The sequence below is a fragment of the Pseudochaenichthys georgianus genome, chromosome 12 (assembly GCF_902827115.2).
Source record: "Pseudochaenichthys georgianus chromosome 12, fPseGeo1.2, whole genome shotgun sequence".
Taxonomy (NCBI): domain Eukaryota; kingdom Metazoa; phylum Chordata; class Actinopteri; order Perciformes; family Channichthyidae; genus Pseudochaenichthys; species Pseudochaenichthys georgianus.
In genome coordinates this window covers 16,867,851-16,889,308 of record NC_047514.1, presented here as the reverse complement: position 1 = coordinate 16,889,308, position 21,458 = coordinate 16,867,851, and the positions used below count along the sequence as shown (strand labels likewise).

The 21,458-nt window shown below is 40.2% G+C and overlaps 1 protein-coding gene, 2 long non-coding RNA genes and 1 pseudogene across 4 annotated transcripts in view; all 4 read right to left on the bottom strand.

Moving 5' to 3' along the window:
• Window positions 1-6,594, bottom strand: part of ric1 (RIC1 homolog, RAB6A GEF complex partner 1) — a 36,321-nt gene extending 29,727 nt beyond the window's left edge. For both annotated transcript variants that reach the window (XM_034095712.2, XM_034095713.2), the window contains exons 1-2: window positions 5,967-6,594; window positions 1,228-1,335 (exon numbers count right to left, since the gene is read on the bottom strand). In XM_034095712.2, coding sequence (XP_033951603.1) covers window positions 1,228-1,335; window positions 5,967-6,107 — 249 coding nt within the window. In that variant the 5' untranslated portion in view covers window positions 6,108-6,594. The remainder of the gene's footprint in view (window positions 1-1,227; window positions 1,336-5,966) is intronic.
• A 799-nt stretch (window positions 6,595-7,393) lies between these two features.
• On the bottom strand, window positions 7,394-11,279 carry LOC117456577 (tubulin alpha chain-like; annotated as a pseudogene).
• A 340-nt stretch (window positions 11,280-11,619) lies between these two features.
• LOC117456634 (uncharacterized) lies at window positions 11,620-12,927 on the bottom strand. Its single transcript, XR_004553259.1, has 4 exons — window positions 12,689-12,927; window positions 12,381-12,552; window positions 12,118-12,277; window positions 11,620-11,964 (listed from the first exon to the last, which is right to left on the bottom strand). It is a non-coding gene; the product is annotated as an uncharacterized lncRNA (long non-coding RNA).
• Window positions 12,928-15,757: 2,830 nt separating this feature from the next.
• Window positions 15,758-16,845, bottom strand: LOC117456575 (uncharacterized). The gene is made up of 3 exons (XR_011644212.1): window positions 16,643-16,845; window positions 16,119-16,338; window positions 15,758-16,029 (listed from the first exon to the last, which is right to left on the bottom strand). It is a non-coding gene; the product is annotated as an uncharacterized lncRNA (long non-coding RNA).
• Between the last annotated feature and the right edge of the window lie 4,613 nt (window positions 16,846-21,458).

The following is a 21,458-nucleotide window of genomic DNA, read 5'->3' as shown; positions in this document are numbered from 1 at the left end:
AGGTCAGGGTTCAAGGGCAAAGGTGAGTGATGTCTACCTTATTTATAAATCTAAAAGAGGTTGGCTGGCTACTTTGATAGTAAAGTAAATAAATTTGTGATTAAACACAAAACATCATGCTCTGTTATTAAAAAAACGGTTTCACTTTGAGTTGATTGACTCAGTCAGATAGGGAGCAAAGATTAACTGTGTCTTTCAAATGTTAACTCAACATGTTATAGGCCGGTCTGTTCATTAAACCCTTATTAATTTACCTATAATATACGAAGTATTTCTCAACATTGCCTTTGCAGTTTTTTCGTAGCATTTGGAAATTGCAAGTGCACACTAATGTGACACCATGGCTCACTGCATTGGAAGACACTTTGATTAACGGTGAAGCGGTTACATGATGTAGGACGCTTAGGTAGTTGTTTTCAATCCTGCACTTATTGCTGGAGGAATACCTTCCTTTTATCTGGAGCAAACTAAAAATAGGATAAACTCTGCTGTTAAGTGAAGCGCAGCCACACTTTCATTGTTCTCTTTCTAGCATGTGTCATGTTACTGTGATGCACTGCATTTGTTAGGAAGCTGCTCTCGTGGTTTAATATAACTGAAGGATCCGGATCAAATCCTATTTTCAGTGGTTCATTACTTAAAGCATCTTTAATCCACTAACTGAAACTCCACGTGCAATAAGTGATGATTGGACATGACTGTCATGGAAAGTAAAAAGAAAAACAAACAGGTAAGACAAAGAAGATGATGACAGAGGACGAGACAAAGGGGTGATTACAAGAGACAGTCAACCACACATGGAAAAACACGACGACACCGACCGTTGGCTTAGCGTCAGAGGTTTAGAGATTGAAAATCCAATAAGTTTAGCATTCTTGGAGTAATCACATTACATTTATCTGAGGCTTTTATCCAAAGCGACTTACAATAAGTGCTTTCAACCATAAAGAAACAGCAAGAATCCTGCAATTACATTAGCTTTCACTAAGACAAACCATTGCAAATGCTAATGCATTAGCTTCAAACAAGCCAAATGTTGTGTCAGATACAGAAGAGGGAAATTATGCTTTTTCCATTGGCCAAGAAGCAGTGAAAACAGATGGGTTTTCAGTCTGCTACGGAGGATGTGTAGACTTTCTGCTGACCTGATATCAATGTACGTACAGTGTAAGTATATGGGGCAAAGTTTGTCAAACGTGAGATGAGAAGGAGCATCGCTGTACTTACCGCCACAGCTATCATGGAGTCGTCTGGTTTCCATTCTGCTTTCTGGTAGAAGCCAAACTGGGTAGCCGCCTTTGCAGACTCGATATAGCTGACTATCAAAACACTGGGCTGTGGGTGGGGAATAGGGATATGGGAAAAAAAATGAGCATGTTAAACATACTGCAGGTCAAAGACAGTCACATATTACAACCAAAAACATCCACAGGATAACCATCGGTGCTAAAAATGAGGTTGATTTTAAAAGATTTGATATATTTACAGAAAAATGAAAGCATTTTGTTTTGTTGGTTGGACATTTACATTAGCTCGAGGAAATTGTTGACTGTGTCAATTTTCTTAAGGTTCTTACTTAAATGACATTTGAACAAAAACAAAAATACAACTTAATGCCATGTCATTTTTATGGTTAAATATTTGAATGCAGACTAACTAAAAACAAACCAGCAACACACCACCATTTATGAAAACTGTATTTGTAACTGAATGTTGGTTTTTAGGCAAGAGGCAGTACAGATAAAAGTATCTCCTGGAGAACAGGATAACTGACTGTTGTTAAACTGCTTGTCGTCTCCTTGTGAGGCTAATTTACTTTGAGTAATAGGCTACATTTGAGCCTAGCAAGCAAAACCATACAACACAGATTGAAAGATAAACAGGCGTACACAACCAGACCTTGTCTGAGGCAGTTGCCCTTAATTTGCTTTTACCCCTGTATCGCTAGGGTAGATATTTGTCTGGATCACAACACGGTTCATTCCAACGCCCTAATATATCACCACCAACAATATTGTGTTTATCTGCAGTCAAATAACAACAATTGAGTGGCTGTAAATGTGCAACTTCAACCAAAAGTGGTGAGCAGAATAATAGAGTCATACTGTCAATGTAATGAAACGAGTTAAGACAAGTGACAGGTCTCAACGTTAAAGAATGCTGGACACTGAATCACTATGGCCAGATAACAAAAGCAGGGAAAGATCTTATGTAATTCCAGTTGAGCAACATTACACCTCGTACCCAGTCACCGTCATGAGAGCAGGTTTCAGGTATCTGATAGTGTCTCTCTCGTAGCATGAAATCTTAATAATGCCAACGATACCTGTACTGGTAAAGCTTGCCCTGTTAGAAACAGAACGAGAACCTTACCAATTGCAATAATATTTGTGTTATATTTGATCAGGATTTATCCTTTAACGCCCACGTAAAATCAATTTCAAGGACCGCCTTCTGTATGTGTACTGTATTCTCATGTTCCGAATAACCCAGCTTCCCCAAAAAAAATGTTGGCGTCTATCTACGCCAGGATCCCGAGTCGTGGCTGATCCTGTTGCTGTGGTCCTGAGTCCTGGATTGCGAGCCCTGGATCTTAAGTCGTGGCTGATCGTGTTGCTGCGGTCCTGAGTCCTGGATCGCGAGCCCTGGATCTTGAGTCCTGGATGGATATCCTTGTGGATTCATCTTCCTATTATAGACACACGCATTTCCAAACATTTGGACTACCTATGTTGTAAATGTATTATCTCTTCGATTTACACATGGCATCTACTGCACGTCTGTCCGTCCTGGGAGAGGGATCCTCTGTTGCTCTACCTGAGGTTTCTCCCATGTTCCCCTTTAAACTGTGGGGTTTTTCTCTGGAAGTTTTTCCTTGTACGATGTGAGGGTCTAAGGACAGAGGGTGTCGTGTGTCGTATTGTCATACTGATATTCTGTACAAACTGTGAAGTCCACCGAGACAAATGTAACATTTGTGATATTGGGCTATATAAATAAACATTGATTGATTGATATCAGATACCATTTACTGCAAAACAAATACCTCAAACTTAATCTGGAATAAACGTAAATGGCAAAGGGAATGAACTATTAATTGAAATGCTCATAGGATTCATCAACACAGACAGGCCTGCAAACAGAACGCAATGACCTGTGTTTGCATGACAACATCCCAAATAAAGAACCAGTATATATAATTTACATTTAGCCTAAAAGAGAAGTGGTTTATAGTGAACTAGTGGCTCAAGCTTGTTCTCCTAAATTGCTATTTCACTGCTCAACCACAATTAAATTCAGTCAGCTACTGTAACCAAATAAATCCCAGGGGAGTGTAGATCTTTACACACACACACTAGTGCAACCAAACATGAGCATGTACACACACAATGTGGCTAATTTTTGCAGGCACCCAAAGGCCTACTATGGTACCAATGCAGCTTCACCAATATCTCTATCCCTCTATTCCTAGACATGGTGACCTCCCTCCAGGCTCTTGTAAGGAGACAGAGCAGAATGACTAAAAGGCTAAGCTACTGTGCTACACGGATTAAGCGATTGCGCCTCGGTCAGAACAAGTCTGGCTGAGGCTGCGCTGGCCAAGGTCGAGGATAGATAGGAAGGATTAAAGAAAATAGGCGTGGTGGCTGATGGGAAATGGCAGATTTACAATCACCGATATGACAAATAACCTGAGCAACATGCTTAATTGCTTGTTGTTATGTAGAAGAATATAGTATTTACATTCATTCAGAGGATAATACTTCTTTTGAAAAACAAAACCCTCAACTAGATCCCTGTGAAGTGAGATAATGGATAGAACAGCTGTGAAAGGTGCATGTGAAGAGGAAGAAGTTGCTCCAATCGTTATTCCTGACAATGTCCTTTTCCTGAACGCCTCATTGACACTCACAGGCAAAGTTCTTGAGAAAGAGGGGAAGGAAAACATGGTCACATCTTGAGTGGGCCTCAGGAAATAAACAGTGACCCCGATCCATTGTTGCCACACCTAAATAATATACAAACTGTATAGAACACAGACTGCTATAAGCATTATATGTGGTTTTAAAAAACAAATGAGATTCACAGGGCTCACAGCACAGGGCTTCTTGGAATTTGAGGACTTTTCTACTTCACAAGGTGCTGGTGTTGACCCTGGAAACAGTGCTAACACATTCAACATGTCATAAGTCATTCTGCATTTCTACAACATTTAAGTTACTAACTTGTCTAGGTAGAGGAAATCCTTAGTAACAAATGGCTCGACAGCCAGAAATGTTCGTTGTCATGCAGTTACAATATCTAATGAATGTATATAAACAATGGTAAAAATGAGAACTCATCTGTGGAAGGTGCCATTATCTTGCACAATTAAATTATCTGTAGTGGATTGTTCTGCACCACTTTTTAAACCTTAGAACAGTCTTTGGTTAGGACTCACTAAATACTACTTATTAATATTTTCAGTCAAAGGATTAATGTTTTCCGTCAAAGGATTTGTTTCCCTTGTCCTGAAAAACATTGTTCCCTCTTATATCTGCTCCCAGCAGACACCAAGCTTTTCGTAGAAATAATTATTTTTGGCATTTCTCTCTTACGAAAAAGATAACCAGTACCAGCATTCATCATTTTGACAGAACACTGTCTTATACTATTACTCTCTTTTGGTTTTTTTCTCTAAGGTCAGAATTGTAATATTCTCTCTGTTCACACAGCGATTCTGGTCTGTTATGTATGGCAGGTTTATGACACTATCCTTCAGCTTACTGTACAGGTCGCCTGGCTCTAGACCAGCTACTTCAGGGGCAATCAATTTAAGCAGTTGTTCTTGACATGGCACTTTAAAGGGGTCAATATTTTGTAATGAGGGTGCATTTCGAGCAAGGCCCTTTTGTGTTTAGCCATACCTCTCACAACCCCAAAAATACTTTTTACTTTATAAATACTTCTTTTTTTTATACTCTTGTTGAAAGCAAGTCGACACTGGCCTTCAGATGATTCATTGCAGAGAATAACCCATCAAGACACACTGTCTTAAAAAGCAGCTTTGCTTCTGTATTATGCTATAATTTATAACTGCAGTTGCAGGGATCAAATGATGTGCTGACAGTTATTTACATAATCATTTAACTCTGGTAGCCTAAAAGCTCTTGATCTCTTGCCTGAACATGCGGTCAGTGGGTATTTGTTTTAAACACTATTGTAATTCCCTTGCCGATAGTAACTTCAACTTTGAACTTGAGGAGCCTTTTGAGGCAGAGTGATACAAACTTAAAATGTCACCAAAAGTACTGAATATCAACCAGGGATAATAAACCAGTTAAAATGTCACCATGCAGTCAAGAGTATTTGTTTTGAACACACCATACACTTTGAACTCAATGAGCCTTCTGGGTCAGAGTGATACAAATAGAAAAAGTTCGGAATGTACTAGAAAAACTCAACTAGTGGACACCTTTCTTCTATCTGACATGGAAAATTCCCTTAAGTGAACTTCAGTGCCTCTAACTGAAATAATTAAACACAGCCTGTCATTAATGAGTGAGTAAATGGGAGGAAATACGCACGTGGAATGCCATTCACAAACAAGTGTCTTTATGACAGTGAGTCACACGTATACGGATATACTCACACTGTCCTAATGCGTACGGATGTCACCTGTGTGATAGGTGTGTAGTTAGCACAGGTTGCCAACACATTCAGAATTACCTCCAGCTCATCACTTAAGACACCATGGTTGCTGTACATGTTTATTTATTACCCCTTTAATAAATATGTCGGGCAGACAGCCAGAATGCCACGCAGTAGTGCAACCGATTAAAAAATAATGGTGGTTGAACAGTATGGGTAATAAGGTAACTATGGTATACTATGTGCAACATGTAAGCACAAATGAAAGCAGCACAGTACCCATTGTTTTTGTCGGTACAGCTGAGTATGCCTGAAGCGAGGCAGGCTTCACTTACCCGACTAAACCAGATGCTGAGCTGGGTCTCTGACAGCACGGCGAAGTAAAACCTCTGGGAACTGGGCTGGACGTGGAACGGCTCCTCTTCACTCCTCAGCGGACAAAGCAGCCTCCGTGGCCAGCCGGTTAGAAAATACATGACGGTAAACTCACTCCGCCTCGGCACTCAAAACAGTGTCGCAATGCCAGGTATTCGGCACCCCTTATTCCTCCTGAAGTGTTTAATCCAAGCAAGTCAAAGGAGTTAAAATTCAAACTTTAAATAGCTACATGCAATACATCATTATAAAACTAGCATATCAATCCATGAAAGCCGTAGAGAGCTCCCAACAGCCGATGGAGCTACAAGGCTAGCCCTGGGTTAGCATTCGCTTTCCAAGTTGAAGCTAATAAGCTATCCAAGGCAACGACAACCGAAAACAAAAGCAAGCAGGCCCGCAGTGACAGCTCCCAGCATCGAACAGCTTTCTGCAGCTGACACACGGGTGGATTAGCTTTCGCTCCCGCTGCCGTGTCAATTGTTACTGTCCCTGGAGCAGCTATGTTTGATAACGGTAATGAGTCCAGTTTTCACTCCTGTGCCCCACAGTCGCCATCTTTACAAGAGTCTCTGTGGCTTCAAGCTGATTGGCCACCAAGGAGACGTTTGCGTAGTGTTGACATGTGACGTCAGCACTCCGTTATGCGAAATTGCGAATCCCCCCGGTGGCGTAATAGCAACGTGGCTCGACGCTGACATCTGCTGGTGTAAACATAACATGTCTTCAACGGAATGTCTGATAGGATTTCATTACTTATCTTTAAATGTACATTAAAATGAGTTTACTTTAAGGTAGGGTAGTTAAGAATGGAGAAACCAGCTCGAGTGCGGGAGTACGCCGCCGAAAAAAATCTGCCCATTCCTTCAGACTTCCATACAAAGCCCCTCCTCCAACACGCACGAACGCGCACATGACCAATGAGGGCACGAGATAAGTTTGTGGTATTATTGTTTTAACTATCTACAATTTTCAACAAAAAACTGCTGAAATAGTGCAATCTAACATTAAGCCAGTGTTTTTGTTTTCATCTTGCTGCTGCTCTGTCTCTTAAGACTCCAAAGCATGTCGAGTTACATTTCAACTAATTGCATTTGAGACATGGTGCACTGTACACTGTGAAACTTTCTCTTTTCACTGGGATTTATGTGCATTATTGTCAATTTGCTGCTTTGGTTTGGGAGCTGAAAACGGGGGCAATAGCTTATGAGTGTCACAGTAGGCTACTGTATGTTCCTGTTAGATTTTAAATAGAATGAGCAAACAAGAGAAAGGATTTATGTTAATAAAAAAACAAACAATCACTGCATGATGTAAGTTCCTCAATTTACAGATGTATATCGATACACAACAGAAGGGGATGTTTTGGCCTGTGAACAATTTGATGTCAGGATGGCATTGTGCCCCCTCCGAAGCTGTGGAACACCAGGAAACCCTGAAGACCGGTGCATGGGTCAGACTGAAACAAAAAGAGAAAATCATCAAATAATAAATGTATTTATATAATACAAAGACAACAGCTAGGTTCACAGCTAATGATAAAAAAGCGTATTAGTGCACACAGCATGTAAACATATAGATTAAATGAACAGATCAGAGATAAGAGGGTGCCATACCATGGAGGGCTTTGAATGCGATCAGGAGGATCTTAAACTGAATTCTGCAGGGTGGAGGAAGCCGATGCAAGTGGGCCAGAATCGGGGAAATATGCTCACTTTGAAAGAGTGATACAAGATTGTTATGTCTTGTGTTTGTTTAAAACACTGTACAGCTCTACATTTTAAAAACATACTTCACATTAATTATGATACTTGGCTTTTGCAATATTTATTTTTGCCATTCACCACAATATGATTGTATGTGAAAACCTGCTTAGCAATAAACTGATTCATTTCCATTTAATACTCTTCAGCAAAATTGACTTCTGTTCTAAATGTACTGACCAGCTTTCGGATTCTGTCCATCAGTGTCAATGAGCTCCTTGCCGATGGTGTAGTGCCCTCGGGCGTAGTTGTTGGCAGCATCCTCCTTGCCAGTGATCAGCTGCTCAGGCGGTAAGTCCCAGTGTGCACCTCATCTAAGGTTTAATGAGCATTAGATTATTATAGGTTTTGAATGACAGAGGGGGGGGAAAGGCATTTATGATACTTTTATCATTTATAATTAATGAGAATTTACCGATGACAGTGGGCTCCAGGTCAACAAACACAACTCTGGGGACGTGCTTTCCAGCTCCAGTCTCCATGAAGAAGGTGTTGAAGGAATCGTCCCCTCCTCCTCCTCCTGAGATGTTCTGGGCCCTTTCTCATTTCTCTAACTCCCCTCCTCGACTCCTATCCTCGATACTTAGTCCCGCCCACAGGAGATGCGAGCGGAGGAGCCAAGGAGGGGAACCGAGGAGAGAGGAGGGGAAGCAGCAGGCGGTTAGAGAAATGAGAACTCCTCTCCTCTGAGCGATCATTTTAAAGAGACATCCATTAATGATGACAGGAGGCACAGCAGCCCTCTGTCTGATGGACAGATGTGTTCATGACGACATCTATATTTACTTTGATTCATTCACAGTGCGGTATAATGAGACAATAACAGGCTACAGATGCGGACATGCACACACACACACATATATATATATATATATATATATATATAAATATATACAATTTCAAAATCAAACAGAGCACTCTCATAATAACGTAACACTATCGGAGACTGGATATATATATATAGACCTGTCTGTCCGCTGCATCCACGCACTGTACAACACACACACCTACACGCTGTACCACACACACGCACATACAGTTCCTAAAACAGGCTACAGCCGTTGTGTATTTTATTATGTGAAGCACTAAATGGTTTTAGGAATTTTCAAAAAGATATACTCTTTGTAGATATCTACTAAACTAAAGCAAATAAAAACAGTAGGCCTCTTATACTGAGTGATATATATTATACACACTGCTTTGCTTTCTGCACGACCTCACAGCTGTTCTCACTGTAAACATCGCATCGCGATGAAAGCAGTTAATAAAATAATATCCAGGGGACACATGCAGAGCTGTCATTAGCTGAGATAAGTCCGGCCGTGCGTCACATCTCTGTTCCCGGAAATGCATCCACGAAGGAGCCGTGGAGGACCCATCAGTGTATCCTCGGTTATAGCTCCTCCAGAGAGCCTCCTCGACGCTCGAAGTGCATTTAGAGAAATGAGATGTCCTTCAACATGGCGCGCTGAAATTCATTTCCGGGTCACTACCGGAGGACCGAGGAGTCGAGGAGGGGGATTTGATGAAATGAGAAAGGGCCCTGGTCACCAGGCTTCCTGTCGTCCGGCTGGATCCCATGTCCCAGACAGTAAAGCTCCCAACAGGAATTGCCAATCTGCACACCAGCCTGACCAACGTGGATTGAGAGGCACTCACGCTGTAAAAGGAAAAAAAGGTTGTTAAGAAACTACTATAAAAAGGAAGCCTAGTTGGCTGATTCTTGTGCAAAAACAGTGTAACATACATATATTCTAGTTAGGGATGTCCCGATCACCTTTTTTTGCTCCCGATCCGATTCCGATCATTTGATTTTGACAATCTGCCGATACCGATTTTTCCCGATCCGATCTTTATGCAATGCATTAAGAGAAAAAAAAGGTAACAGATAACGGCTGGTCATCCAACGCGATGAATTCAGCTATCTTGGCTGTTATTGTGTTGGCCTTTTCACTGTTCTGGGGCAGTTTCTCTTTCCTTTTAAAAGTCTCTGAAAGTGTCGGTTGTTTCAGTGCCGTTACCTGAGTGGCCGCTGTGTACTCGCCGTGTTGTTGTTGGTGTTTGTTTCTCAGGTAGCGTATTAGATTGCTCGCGTTGAACGTAGCTCTGTTCTTTCCACCACGCGGAACCTCCGCCTTGCAAACATTGCATCTGGCTGTCACACTGCCTTCGCTTTCAATTTTATAATACTTCCAAACTCCTGACATTTTCTCCGTCCCAACTCCCGAGTCACCAGCTGAACGTAGCCTCTCGTTAGCTTACTGCTACTATTAGACACTGCGCCCACTCTGTTGCCAGATTTGAGAGAAATAAGCAACCAGGTCTATGAAAACAAGCCCAAAGAAAGCAACACATACATGATGTTGTGTAATTTTAAACCAAAACTAAGTCCTCAGGATGACTTTAAGACGTGAACATGGTCATTTTTGTTTTGTAACATTAAATAAAAAAAATATATTTTATAAAAAAAAATTAAAAAAATCCCGATCCCCCCCCATTCTGTCTCTCATAGTTGAAGTGTACCTAGGATGAAAATTACAGGCCTCTCATCTTTTTAAGTGGGAGAACTTGCACAATTGGTGGCTGACTAAATACTTTTTTGCCCCACTCACTGTAAAACCTGACAAGTTAATAGAACTCAAACGTTTTTTTGAAACTGATTACATCGACATTTTTGAGTACCATAACTTAAATGTTTTAAGTTAAAGTATAATCTTATCAATTGAGTTCTATTTACTAGTAATTTTTTAAGTGACAAACATATTGTTTTAAGTTAAAGAAACATGGATATATTAAGTTATTTAAACTAATATTTTTTGTTAACACTGTACATATAAAGATCAAGTATCTTTAACTTAAACATTTTCATATCTCTTCAACTAGCTATTTTGTTAGCACAGTAGATATGAAAATCAGGTAGATTTAACTTAAAGGTCCCATGGCATGGTCCTTTCTACTGATCATAATACCATTGTTGAAGGATATTACAATAGAAAAATACTGTGCCATTTTCCAAACTCAGATTGGTTTCTCATACATTATCTCTGTATAGTATGAGTTTTCACTCCCTGTGCTAAACGGCTCGATGGAGTTCCTGCCCCCACCCTCCTGTGCGTCCAGTGTGCTCCAATTGGTCAGCTCTGCCACTCTGTTCCGATTAGTCAACCACCAGAGAGGCTCTGCCCCTGTTGACATCTGCCGTAAAGTGGTTTAGCGGGTACTTAGCAACATAGCAATACTAGATTTGAGAATCGATAGAGTTATATAGATAAATAGTGTGCTGCAATAGCATAAGAAAGGTAGCCTAGCTTAGTTACATTATGTCGGCAGCTAGCTGAAAACACCAACAGTAGCACACATATACCAAGATATACAGCATACATATTTCAATGTCAATAGACTATTATATGCACTTTTATTACTTCCTTAGTAATTGAATGTTTATTTTGTAAACCTTTCCCATAGTTGGTTTAATTGCTAAACGTGTTTTGTAACACATCTTACCTTCATACGTTGTAACACGCATGCTGCAAGTTCCAGAACCCATTAACTGCATGGTTGACCACCCAGGACTAGAGCCTAACTGCTTGAACCCATACACCCTGCAGAATCTCCACAATATTTATAAATACAGTTTCGGACCTTTGACAAATACAACGGAAGAAGAGTAAGTTATTGTTACCTGTAATAAACTACTACCGTTTGATGAAAAATCAAATCATGGTTTGCTATATAGGAATGATATGTTCTAGGAGCAAATAATTCAGGAAAGAAAGGCTACTAAGTATTTCCATCAAATTTTATTTTTACAAATGTACAAAATGTGTGAATGTATATTTATACACTGTACATCATCCATTCCTCTCCTGATAGGCGTTTTCTATATCTTGCGTATCGCAGCTTTGTAAGCTGGTGCTGGGGATATTTAGGGCGAGGCATCAGAGCGGTGATTCCGTCGTGTGTTGTGCTCCGGATCCGCCAGGAGTTTCCAGATCTGGCTGGACAATATGTAGGATTTCGACCTCCTTTGGGGGGAAACGGGAGAAACGGCTGACAATCATTTCCTCCTTGGGGGGCCTGTCAAATTGAGTTGACAGGTCCTCTGGGACGTGGATTCGTTTCAGCTCGTCCACAAAGGGTGTAGGGTCCAGAAAGACTTTGTGAAACACAAGCCTCGTCAGCTCATCCACATAGACTGAAAAAGAAAGCATTGTATAAATAATTTGTTATTGTTATTCACTTTTTGTATTTAATGTAATACTTTTATTGTTCATTGTATCTTTAATCATTTGAAATGTAAGTTCTGTTAATAATAATAAAAACTAAAAACAAATATTTCACAACTTACTGTATGTAGGGTCGTTCTTAACAGGCTTGACCGTACACTCTCCCCTCTTTGATTTTGGATAAGCCAATTTGAAGACAAGTTTTCCTGCAGCAGTTGTCACTTGGTCACGCCCAGCATTCTCGTTGTGATGCATTGCTGCTAGACACAACCTATAGAATAGCTAAATAAAATGAGACTTTGTGTTATGACAGAATAAAACCCTCATGCCACTAAACAGTGACTGTATTATAAGATGCTACAGAATAAAGTATACAGTGTATTACCTGCACAACATTCCAATGAAGGGGAAAACCATATTTGTTGGGGTAAAACGCAGAATTAAGTTGTGGAAGGACTCCAGGGATGAGGTCTGGTAGTGATGGCTTAGCTTTAGCACATCTTTGAGAACTCTCTTGTTGGTGAGTATCGTTTCAACTCTGGCGAGTGTTATTGAGCCTTGAGTAAAATGACAAAGACATTAGGTAAATCACCAGCACATTAGAACATTACAACAATAATTTGCCATAACAACAATGTTATATTTACATTCTATATTGTTGATCTTATGAAGGAAGTGAAATATTGAACTTACCACCTTTTAGGTAAGGTTTATTTGCATCGCTTGCGGCTCCGACAGGATGTGTGCACTTGGGGAACAGGGGGTCATCATGCACGTGAACGTTTTGTAGGTGGTTGACCAGTGACGTCCACCTTGCCACCTTCTCCGGCCCCGAGGTTGTGCTCGTCGCACTCCAGTAGACATGGTTTTTTATGCTGCGCAGCCACCTCTAAAACCAACTTCGTGTCACAGTCCTTGTTCTGTGTAAGTTTCAGAAGTTTCTTGGACAAACCTGATTAAAAAAAAGCACATGCACAAGTTAATATTCAAGCCATAGTGTGGAAATGACGTGCTGTGATGGACAACATTCAAGGGTGTGGTGGAAATTCCACACTTCATATATCATCAACCATAACATACACATGATAATTGCCTGTCAGTGCGACACCCTTCTGTCTGAAAACATTTCATAGCCAGGAAACCTCCATACATATTCATATCACTGTAAATTCCCATTCTAAAGAGTACTCACATTATCCTAGGATTAGTGAGTGAAATGTAATTTACAATGAGAAAAGGTGCTGTGATCAAGTGGTCTGGCAGGCCAAATTGTAGAAGATATAATGAATGTATTCAGACATTATGTCATGTCTGCTGCCGATTAGAAGCTCAGGATAAATTGCATAGTAAAACAAAGGAATATCTTAACAAAGTACAGTGCCTCTGATTTGGTATTCTTCCATTACAACATATAGGGATAAATACCGTACTTTTCGGACTATAAGCCGCGACTTTTTTCCCCCATTTTTTTTGTACAGCTAACGGCCAATAGGGAACCTCCTAAATCTATGGATTTTACAGGTAAAATTAACCACCTTTAACACTATGGGCTCTATGACCGGTCCGCGCCCGCCACCTTTAAGGGGCGGGCTCCAGCAGGAAAAGCTGGAGGCCAGAAAAGAGTGACAGGTAGCGCGCCAAAGTAAAAGTGGAACCGAGAGACAGAACGAGAGCAAGACAGACGGACAATTTAGCTGCTTCGGCTTATATGCAGGTGCACTTTATAGTCCGAAAAGTACGGTACCTTTTTCAAAGTGCAACACATCATAGAATTGTTCGATGTTGCGTTCCCTCAGGTACTTCTGGATCTGAGGATGACGGTCAGTCACAATGTACTCAACCGCCAAATCCTTGGACTCCAGATGATCTAGGCATCTTTTGAGTGCCTCCTTTTCCATGTGGTAACTACCACCTACTTCATTGCTCTGTTGGGGAATAACAAATGGGGCATACATACACAGAAGCCTGCATCAACAGCCAGCAAGCCTAAAATGATAGCACCCAGAAAGAGAATCACACCTGAACAAGCTGGAAGTCCAGAATGGTGTTGCTTCCCAGGTTCATGAGTGTGTAGCTCCCGAACTTAGCCGAGTGTCCTGAAGAAAATATAATACAGGAGGTTTCAAGGCTTTTCAACAGAACTTCAATGGATAAGTAGATGAATTGTAATATACACCAGTAACTCTGGCACTAGACTGTCTTGTCTGTTTCTGCTTACCTGGAGAGTCTGCTCTCATATCTCCTGCAACTGCGACCTTTCCCCCCTGTTGTTTTAGATTATCGAAATTCTGCTGCTGATCAGTGTTCCACTTGTGGATAATAGCAGGCTCCAGGTAACTCTTAGCATGCCTCCTGAAGGTCCCATACCCGATGATCTCCAGCTGCATGGCTCTGCATACCCATGAATAAATCGAAAAAAAGGAAACGTTTTTGAAAAAGTCCACTGCTGTCCTTTTTCATATGCTATAGATCAGGGGTCACCAACCTTTTTTAGGGTGAGGGCTACTTTCAAATAATAAAACAAGTCGAGGGCTACTTTTACTCCTCTTTTTTTTGTTTTTTGCAGTGTATATATTTAACACATTTTAACATTATTATATGCTGACCTTTAACCTTTGTGTGCTGTTTGGGTCTGTGGGACCCGTTTGCAGTGTTTACTAAAAGAAAATGTTTGCAATTTAATTAATTTAACCTGCTTTATTTGGGGGTGGATCTCACCTCCTCTAGGGGGGTCCTTACCGCCTCATGAGCATGCATGGAAGATTTTTTTTTTTTAAATGTTGAAGTGAAATGCATCAATCTGGTGCACTTTGAGCACAACATGAATTGATGGATACAGCTCTCAACACTCCCATGAAAGGGAGCTGTATTTTCAATAATCCATACATCTTTAGAATATGATCACAACCAATAACAAATAATTTAAACTTGTTTATTCTTATCTTATGTTACCTATTAGCATTCTTTCTTTATGCATATTTTACTAACCACTCCCCTTTTAAACTGTTTTTTTTACTGTCCTATAGTACACATTGGAATTATTTCTTACTTTATCTATATTAAATAGATAAAGGTGTGCTCTCCCTAGCTCTCTTTCTCTCCGTCTCTCTCTCTCCCTCCCTCCCTAGCTCGCTCACTCTGTCTCGCTCGCTCACAAAGGCTGTGTGCTCCTCCGTGGCGATGACGGATTGCGTTAAAAAATAACATATTTGTAAAGTGGGGACACAAAGGTGATTTCGAAAAGTGCCCCAGTGGAAATTACGCCATGCGTGTGTGTGTGCGTCAAGTGCAATAAATATATAAGTTACAACACACAGAGTAAAACTCTGCCCCTCATGTGTTGTATAGGCTCGCATGATAGGCTGTGTTCAATGGGGCTGATGTGTAGTGTAGATTCTGCCAGAAGGAAAATCAGCGGGGAGGTGACAAATTGGTTTTCTTCCCGACTGCAACGCTGGTCCCGCAAATCAAGCAAGAACGTGATTGGTCGATATTCATAGTGGGGGTGGGGGAGGGGTGTTATAGAGTTGTAGTAAGTAGATAGAGTTCGCTATGATTTAGGTTTCGTTTTTGCATAGGGTAGATTCTTTTAATTACATTTCCTTTTTTGTTTTGTGTATTTTATACATTTTGGATTTGCTTGGCGAGCTATTTTTAGAACATGCCCGGCGGGCGACTCACGTTGCCCCTGCGGGCGACTAAGTGCCCGCGGGCACCGTGTTGGCTACCCCTGCTATAGATGTTAGAGATGGTAAAATACCTTTCGTAGTTGGAAGAAGGAACCCCCAGTGAAGTATGTAGCAGCGGATAATTGTAAGTTGCCAACCGGGGTACTTCCGATGACGGGCTGGCTCTCCCATTTTCTGAAGTAACTGCAGTTTGAACAACGCTGTGTGAACGCCACATAGGTCCCCACTTTTCTTGTTTGGACATCACAGTCTGTCTTACACACCGGACATTTTTCAAACAGCTGTCTGAGGCAGCTTTCAAAAACAATGTACTTTACGTCACGGTGCGTGGATTGTGCCTTTGGTCTAATGTAACAAAAAAAATTAAAAATAAGTTTTAGATTTCAACTCTGAAAAACAGTAATAGTAATGTGTACCAAATGTACCAAACTTACGATACGTCGCATTCTTCTACAGTATCATCAGGGTGGTAACTCGAACCCAGAGTCTCCTCAAATTCTGTCGACGTCTCTGCTTGTTCCTCCTCCAACTCCAGTCGAGGTCTCTTGCGAGGTCCCAATCCTGTGCCCTTTATTGGTGTAGAGGACAAGGGGATTTCTGTGCAGGTGGAAGTTTTAGTGCCAACACTTTTGAAAGACACCGTCGCCTGGATGCCTGTTAATAAAAAGGGAAAAGTGCATAAATACTATGTACAGTAGATAAGACACTAATACATTGTAAAAGGCCAACAACTTGTGTACATCTGACAGATTAATTCATGAAAAATGTACAAACTACAAACAGCACTGTATTTCTTGTAGTCAACATAACAGTATTTCTGTGATATACAATAATATCAAATAAGGTTTTATTTATAGAGCACATTTAAAATCGATTTTTGGTCGAGCCCAAGTGCTGTACATGTAATAAAAGTACAATTAAGGTAATTTATCTGTGATTTGTCAGTGTTATAGTCTACCTTTGCTTCTCACGTGTGCCGATTTCAGTGTTCCCCGGGCCAACTGTGTAGCAACAGAAATGGCGGACACTTTACATTCCACTGTCTGTGTTCCCACAGACCGTGTCTCAACCCTCTGAGTTCCCACACAAACAGTCTGTGGACGGTCTGTTTGACATCCGACTGTACTGGAGCGGTGGGTATTGTGTTCCTGCTGTGATGTACTCTAAGAAAGATACATAGTATTCATACAATTAATTTTGTATCCGAGGAAAACAGTCAATTTAATAAAAGCAACACTTTTACAATTACAATGTTCTACAGATAGTCTGCTACCTTTTCCCATGTAGCGTAATATTTCAGACTCTTTGTAGCTCAGTAGCATAGCTGCTAGGACTGCCAACTTCAATGTAATTATGTTTGGCGACTGACCGTACGTTAAATCAGCCAGAGTATACTGTCTATGAGTATTTCGTGTGTGTTTGCAGACGAAATTCTCCAGCTATGATTATCTATCAGTAATCAACACAGTTAGCTTGCCAGCTAATATGCTAACCTAATATGCAGTTTAACAGCTAGTCTAGGCTTAGCAAGAACATCTTACAATTGCAATATTATACAGTTAGTCTGCTACGTTCGGTCATTCATTGTAGCTGGCATGAAAACAATGTTTTTCATAACATCTCTAGGTTAGAGCTTCTAGCTTAGCTTATTAATGGTAGCTCGGTAGAATACACGAACGGCAACTGTAATTACTGACCTTACGGTTAAATCACCCGGAGTATACTGTCTATGAGTATTTCATGTGTGTTTGCAGACATTCTCCTGCTATGAGATACACGTAAGGCCATGTGCTAACATCGGTGTTGAGGTCTGGGAATGCTCGTTAGCCCTCGTGTTTACCTCGGTAGCATAGAATTAGCATAGCATTTACACAGTCATGGTAGATACATTGTTTGTTTTAAACAGAATATTTTTGTCAACTTTGATGTGGGATAAAAACATTTCCTCCATAAGTAGTTTATGAAACTGCCATGTTTGTACTTAGTACTTCTAGGACTACTTGCACAAATAATATGAACTACTTTTACTGTGTACTTTTTGAGTAATTTGAGTTTCAAAGTCCCCTCCAGAGAACAAGAATGAGCATTTTTGTCAACTTTGCTGTGGGATAAAAAACATTTCCTCCATAAGTAGTTTATGAAACTGCCATGTTTGTACTTAGTACTTCTAGGACTACTTGCACAAATAATATGAACTACTTTTACTGTGTACTTTTTGAGTAATTTGAGTTTCAAAGTCCCCTCCAGAGAACAAGAATGAGCATTTTTGTCAACTTTGCTGTGGGATAAAAACATTTCCTCCATAAGTAGTTTATGAAACTGCCATGTTTGTACTTAGTACTTCTAGGACTACTTGCACAAATAATATGAACTACTTTTACTGTGTACTTTTTGAGTAATTTGAGTTTCAAAGTCCCCTCCAGAGAACAAGAATGAGCATTTTTGTCAACTTTGCTGTGGGATAAAAAACATTTCCTCCATAAGTAGTTTATGAAACTGCCATGTTTGTACTTAGTACTTCTAGGACTACTTGCACAAATAATATGAACTACTTTTACCGTGTACTTTTTGAGTAATCTGAGTTTTAAAGTCCTCTGGAGAACAAGAATGAGCATTTTTCAACTTTGATGTGGTCTAAAAAACATTTCCTCCATAAGTAGTTTATGAAACTGCCATGTCTGTACTTAGTACTTCTAGGACTACTTGCACAAATAATATGAACTACTTTTACTGTGTACTTTGAGTTTCAAAGTCCTCTCTGGAGAACAAGAATGATCATTTTTTGTCAACTTTGATGTGGTCTAAAAAACATTTCCTCCATAAGTAGTTTATGAAACTGCCATGTCTGTACTTAGTACTTCTAGGACTACTTGCAAAAATAATATGAACTACTTTTACTGTGTACTTTTTCAGTAATTTGAGTTTCAAAGTCCCTTCCAGAGAACAAGAATGAGTGTCAACTTTAATGTGGTCTAAAAAACATTTCTTCCATAGACATATGACACTGCCATGTTCTTCTGCCCTAGTTGCAGAGAAAGCAATTCCAATTGCTTGCCCTGGCTTCTTGGAGTTGGTCCTGATTCATCCCCAGGCACTGCTCATGGAACCATCTTTCACAGATGTCACACTGTATCTGTAAAATGAAATGAGTGACCATCAAATCTGATACATTTTGTCATCGGAAATGATGAAGTAATGAAGTGCAATAGAGAATAATTTTGGCAAAATTAGATTCATGTCAACTTTATTACATGTAGCTATAGTCTGTAGCATACTCACCTCAAACACCAGTTTAATATCTGAAAATAACTATATTATGTCTACATTTTCAGTTTTTCAAATAAAAATGTTTTTTAGGTAGTTATAGGTAGAAGATTTATAGTTCTGGGAAAACCCCATGTTGCATCACTATAATGTTGTTACCTTTTGGTATTCTTAATTGGTCAGTTATGTATTGCATACGAGCTGCTTCTCCCTGCTTGCCATATTTTGATAGTGACTTACAGGATGTTGGTGTGTGAAAGAGGACATCAGCAGATAAAACACACAAACCTCTTTCCAAGTGGTCCGTTTTACATTAGGAGTGTTGCCTCAAGGTATAACTTGGTTTCCAGGCCTGATCTGGTGGACATGTACCGTCAGTCTCCCAGCGGCGTAGAGTGAGGTGGAGGAACCGCGGGGTGCGCTAATTCAGTGCCCCATATTGCTATTTTCCAAGCTAATGTAGCTTTGCCAACGCTGCATTGAGGCTATTGTCATCATGTGGGTGGACTTAGACTCAAACCTGGGGTGAAGTTACACTTTAATTTAATATGTTGCTATTAGACATGATTAGAATTGTCAGTATCCCTATTCCACTACTCATCACATTTTATATTCTCTCTGTTCATTATGTGTAAACAATGTATATACATTACCATTTATCTGAGAGAAGTTGTCTCGACTGTTTTGTTAGTGAATCAATTTATATCGGTTCCACAGTCATTTTGAATAGAGTTAATGTGTGTGGGCTGCAGCGACGCACGAGGTTGCCGTAAAAAAATAATTCGGCATGCGCCGAAAAGTAGAAATCGAAGCATGGCCCTGCAGCGTTTTCGCTGGACCGCCTGATCTGGATAGACCCAGTGACTCAACAGTTTTGTAAATACATCTAATATCATAAATTGAATTTGATTCGAATATGATGAAGCCCCATTATAACTACACTACGACAAATACTCACCCAATCTGTAGTGGGAGGCCCAGATCCTGGGGGCTTTGAGGCAGAGCACATTGCACAGTTGTTCTCCATGTGAAACACTGCAGGAAAAGAAAATATGTTATTTAGACATACTGTATATGTATACAGTTAACAGTTTATTGGCAGCAGAAGTGCAGTCAAATTCTATGCAGCTGTTCAGCTGTAAATTATAGCTTATGAACTCTAAATGGATCATGAATGGGATCATTAACACAGGTTTAATATGTTTTAAACTTAAGGATGGATGTTTTAAAAAGAAGACTATGTACACAGTGTGAACAGAACAACATATAAGCAGACATACATAAACAATCCGGAATATTCTAAACATCACTAGGCAATAACCTGTATGCAACAAATTAAAAAATGCAGGAATTTATATTTGTCACTGTTTCACTCTAAGCCCTGTTTTGTGTTCCATATTTCCATATTTCACCCATGCCACTCTGCCTGTAAGCTTTCAATAAACCACCTATAAACTGTTCCTGGTTGCCTGCCTGGTACAATCTGTATTCGTTTCCTCTTCCCTGCTCTCCTGACACAAACCGTGACAGTTTAAGTGTCAGTATTTACATTCCTTATTGCAGCAGGAAAGAAAGTTATTCCTCAACTGTTAATGTCTCAATGGAGTGTGTGTGAGAGAAATATAAGTTATGGGTTCAACTGAGATATGTATGGAATATTTGGTTTGGGCCCTGTGCTTAAAATCAATGATGCTGTAGGCTATAAATGCTGTAGTGTGTGGACTCAAAGGCAATTTTACAGGCTGTAGTTATTGTAGATTTGATTGCATTGGATTAATGGAAGTTCATCATTTCCATAACAACTAACTAAGAACCATAACATAAAGCAGGACAAATGACTTACAAACCTGAAGCATTGAGTATTGAAAGTGCAAACTTTCTCCTCTCACAAGCCATCTCCTTTTTGGATGTCCCAAAGGACATAATTGGTAATGCAGGAAAGGCTTCCATCACTGCTCTTGCCATCTACACACCAACACACAGAATCACACTTCTCATCTGCGCTACATTGTTTTTGCCAGTAAAATTACAACATTGAATTGATATTTCAATAAAAAATGATCAAACTATTAATAATAGGGATGTCCCGATCACCTTTTTTTGCTCCCGATCCGATTCCGATCATTTGATTTTGACAATCTGCCGATACCGATTTTTCCCGATCCGATCTTTATGCAATGCATTAAGAGAAAAAAAAGGTAACAGATAACGGCTGGTCATCCAACGCGATGAATTCAGCTATCTTGGCTGTTGTTTTTTGGCCTTTTCACTGTTCTGGGGCAGTTTCTCTTTCCTTTTAAAAGTCTCTGAAAGTGTCGGTTGTGTCAGTGCTGTTCCCTGAGTGGCCGCTGTGTACTCGTCCTGTTGTTGTTGATGTTTTTTTCTCAGGCGGCGTATTAGATTGGTCGTGTTGAACGTAGCTCTGTTCTTTCCACCACGCGGAACCTCCGCCTTGCAAACATTGCATCTGGCTGTTCCACAGCCTTCGCTTTCAATTTTATAATACTTCC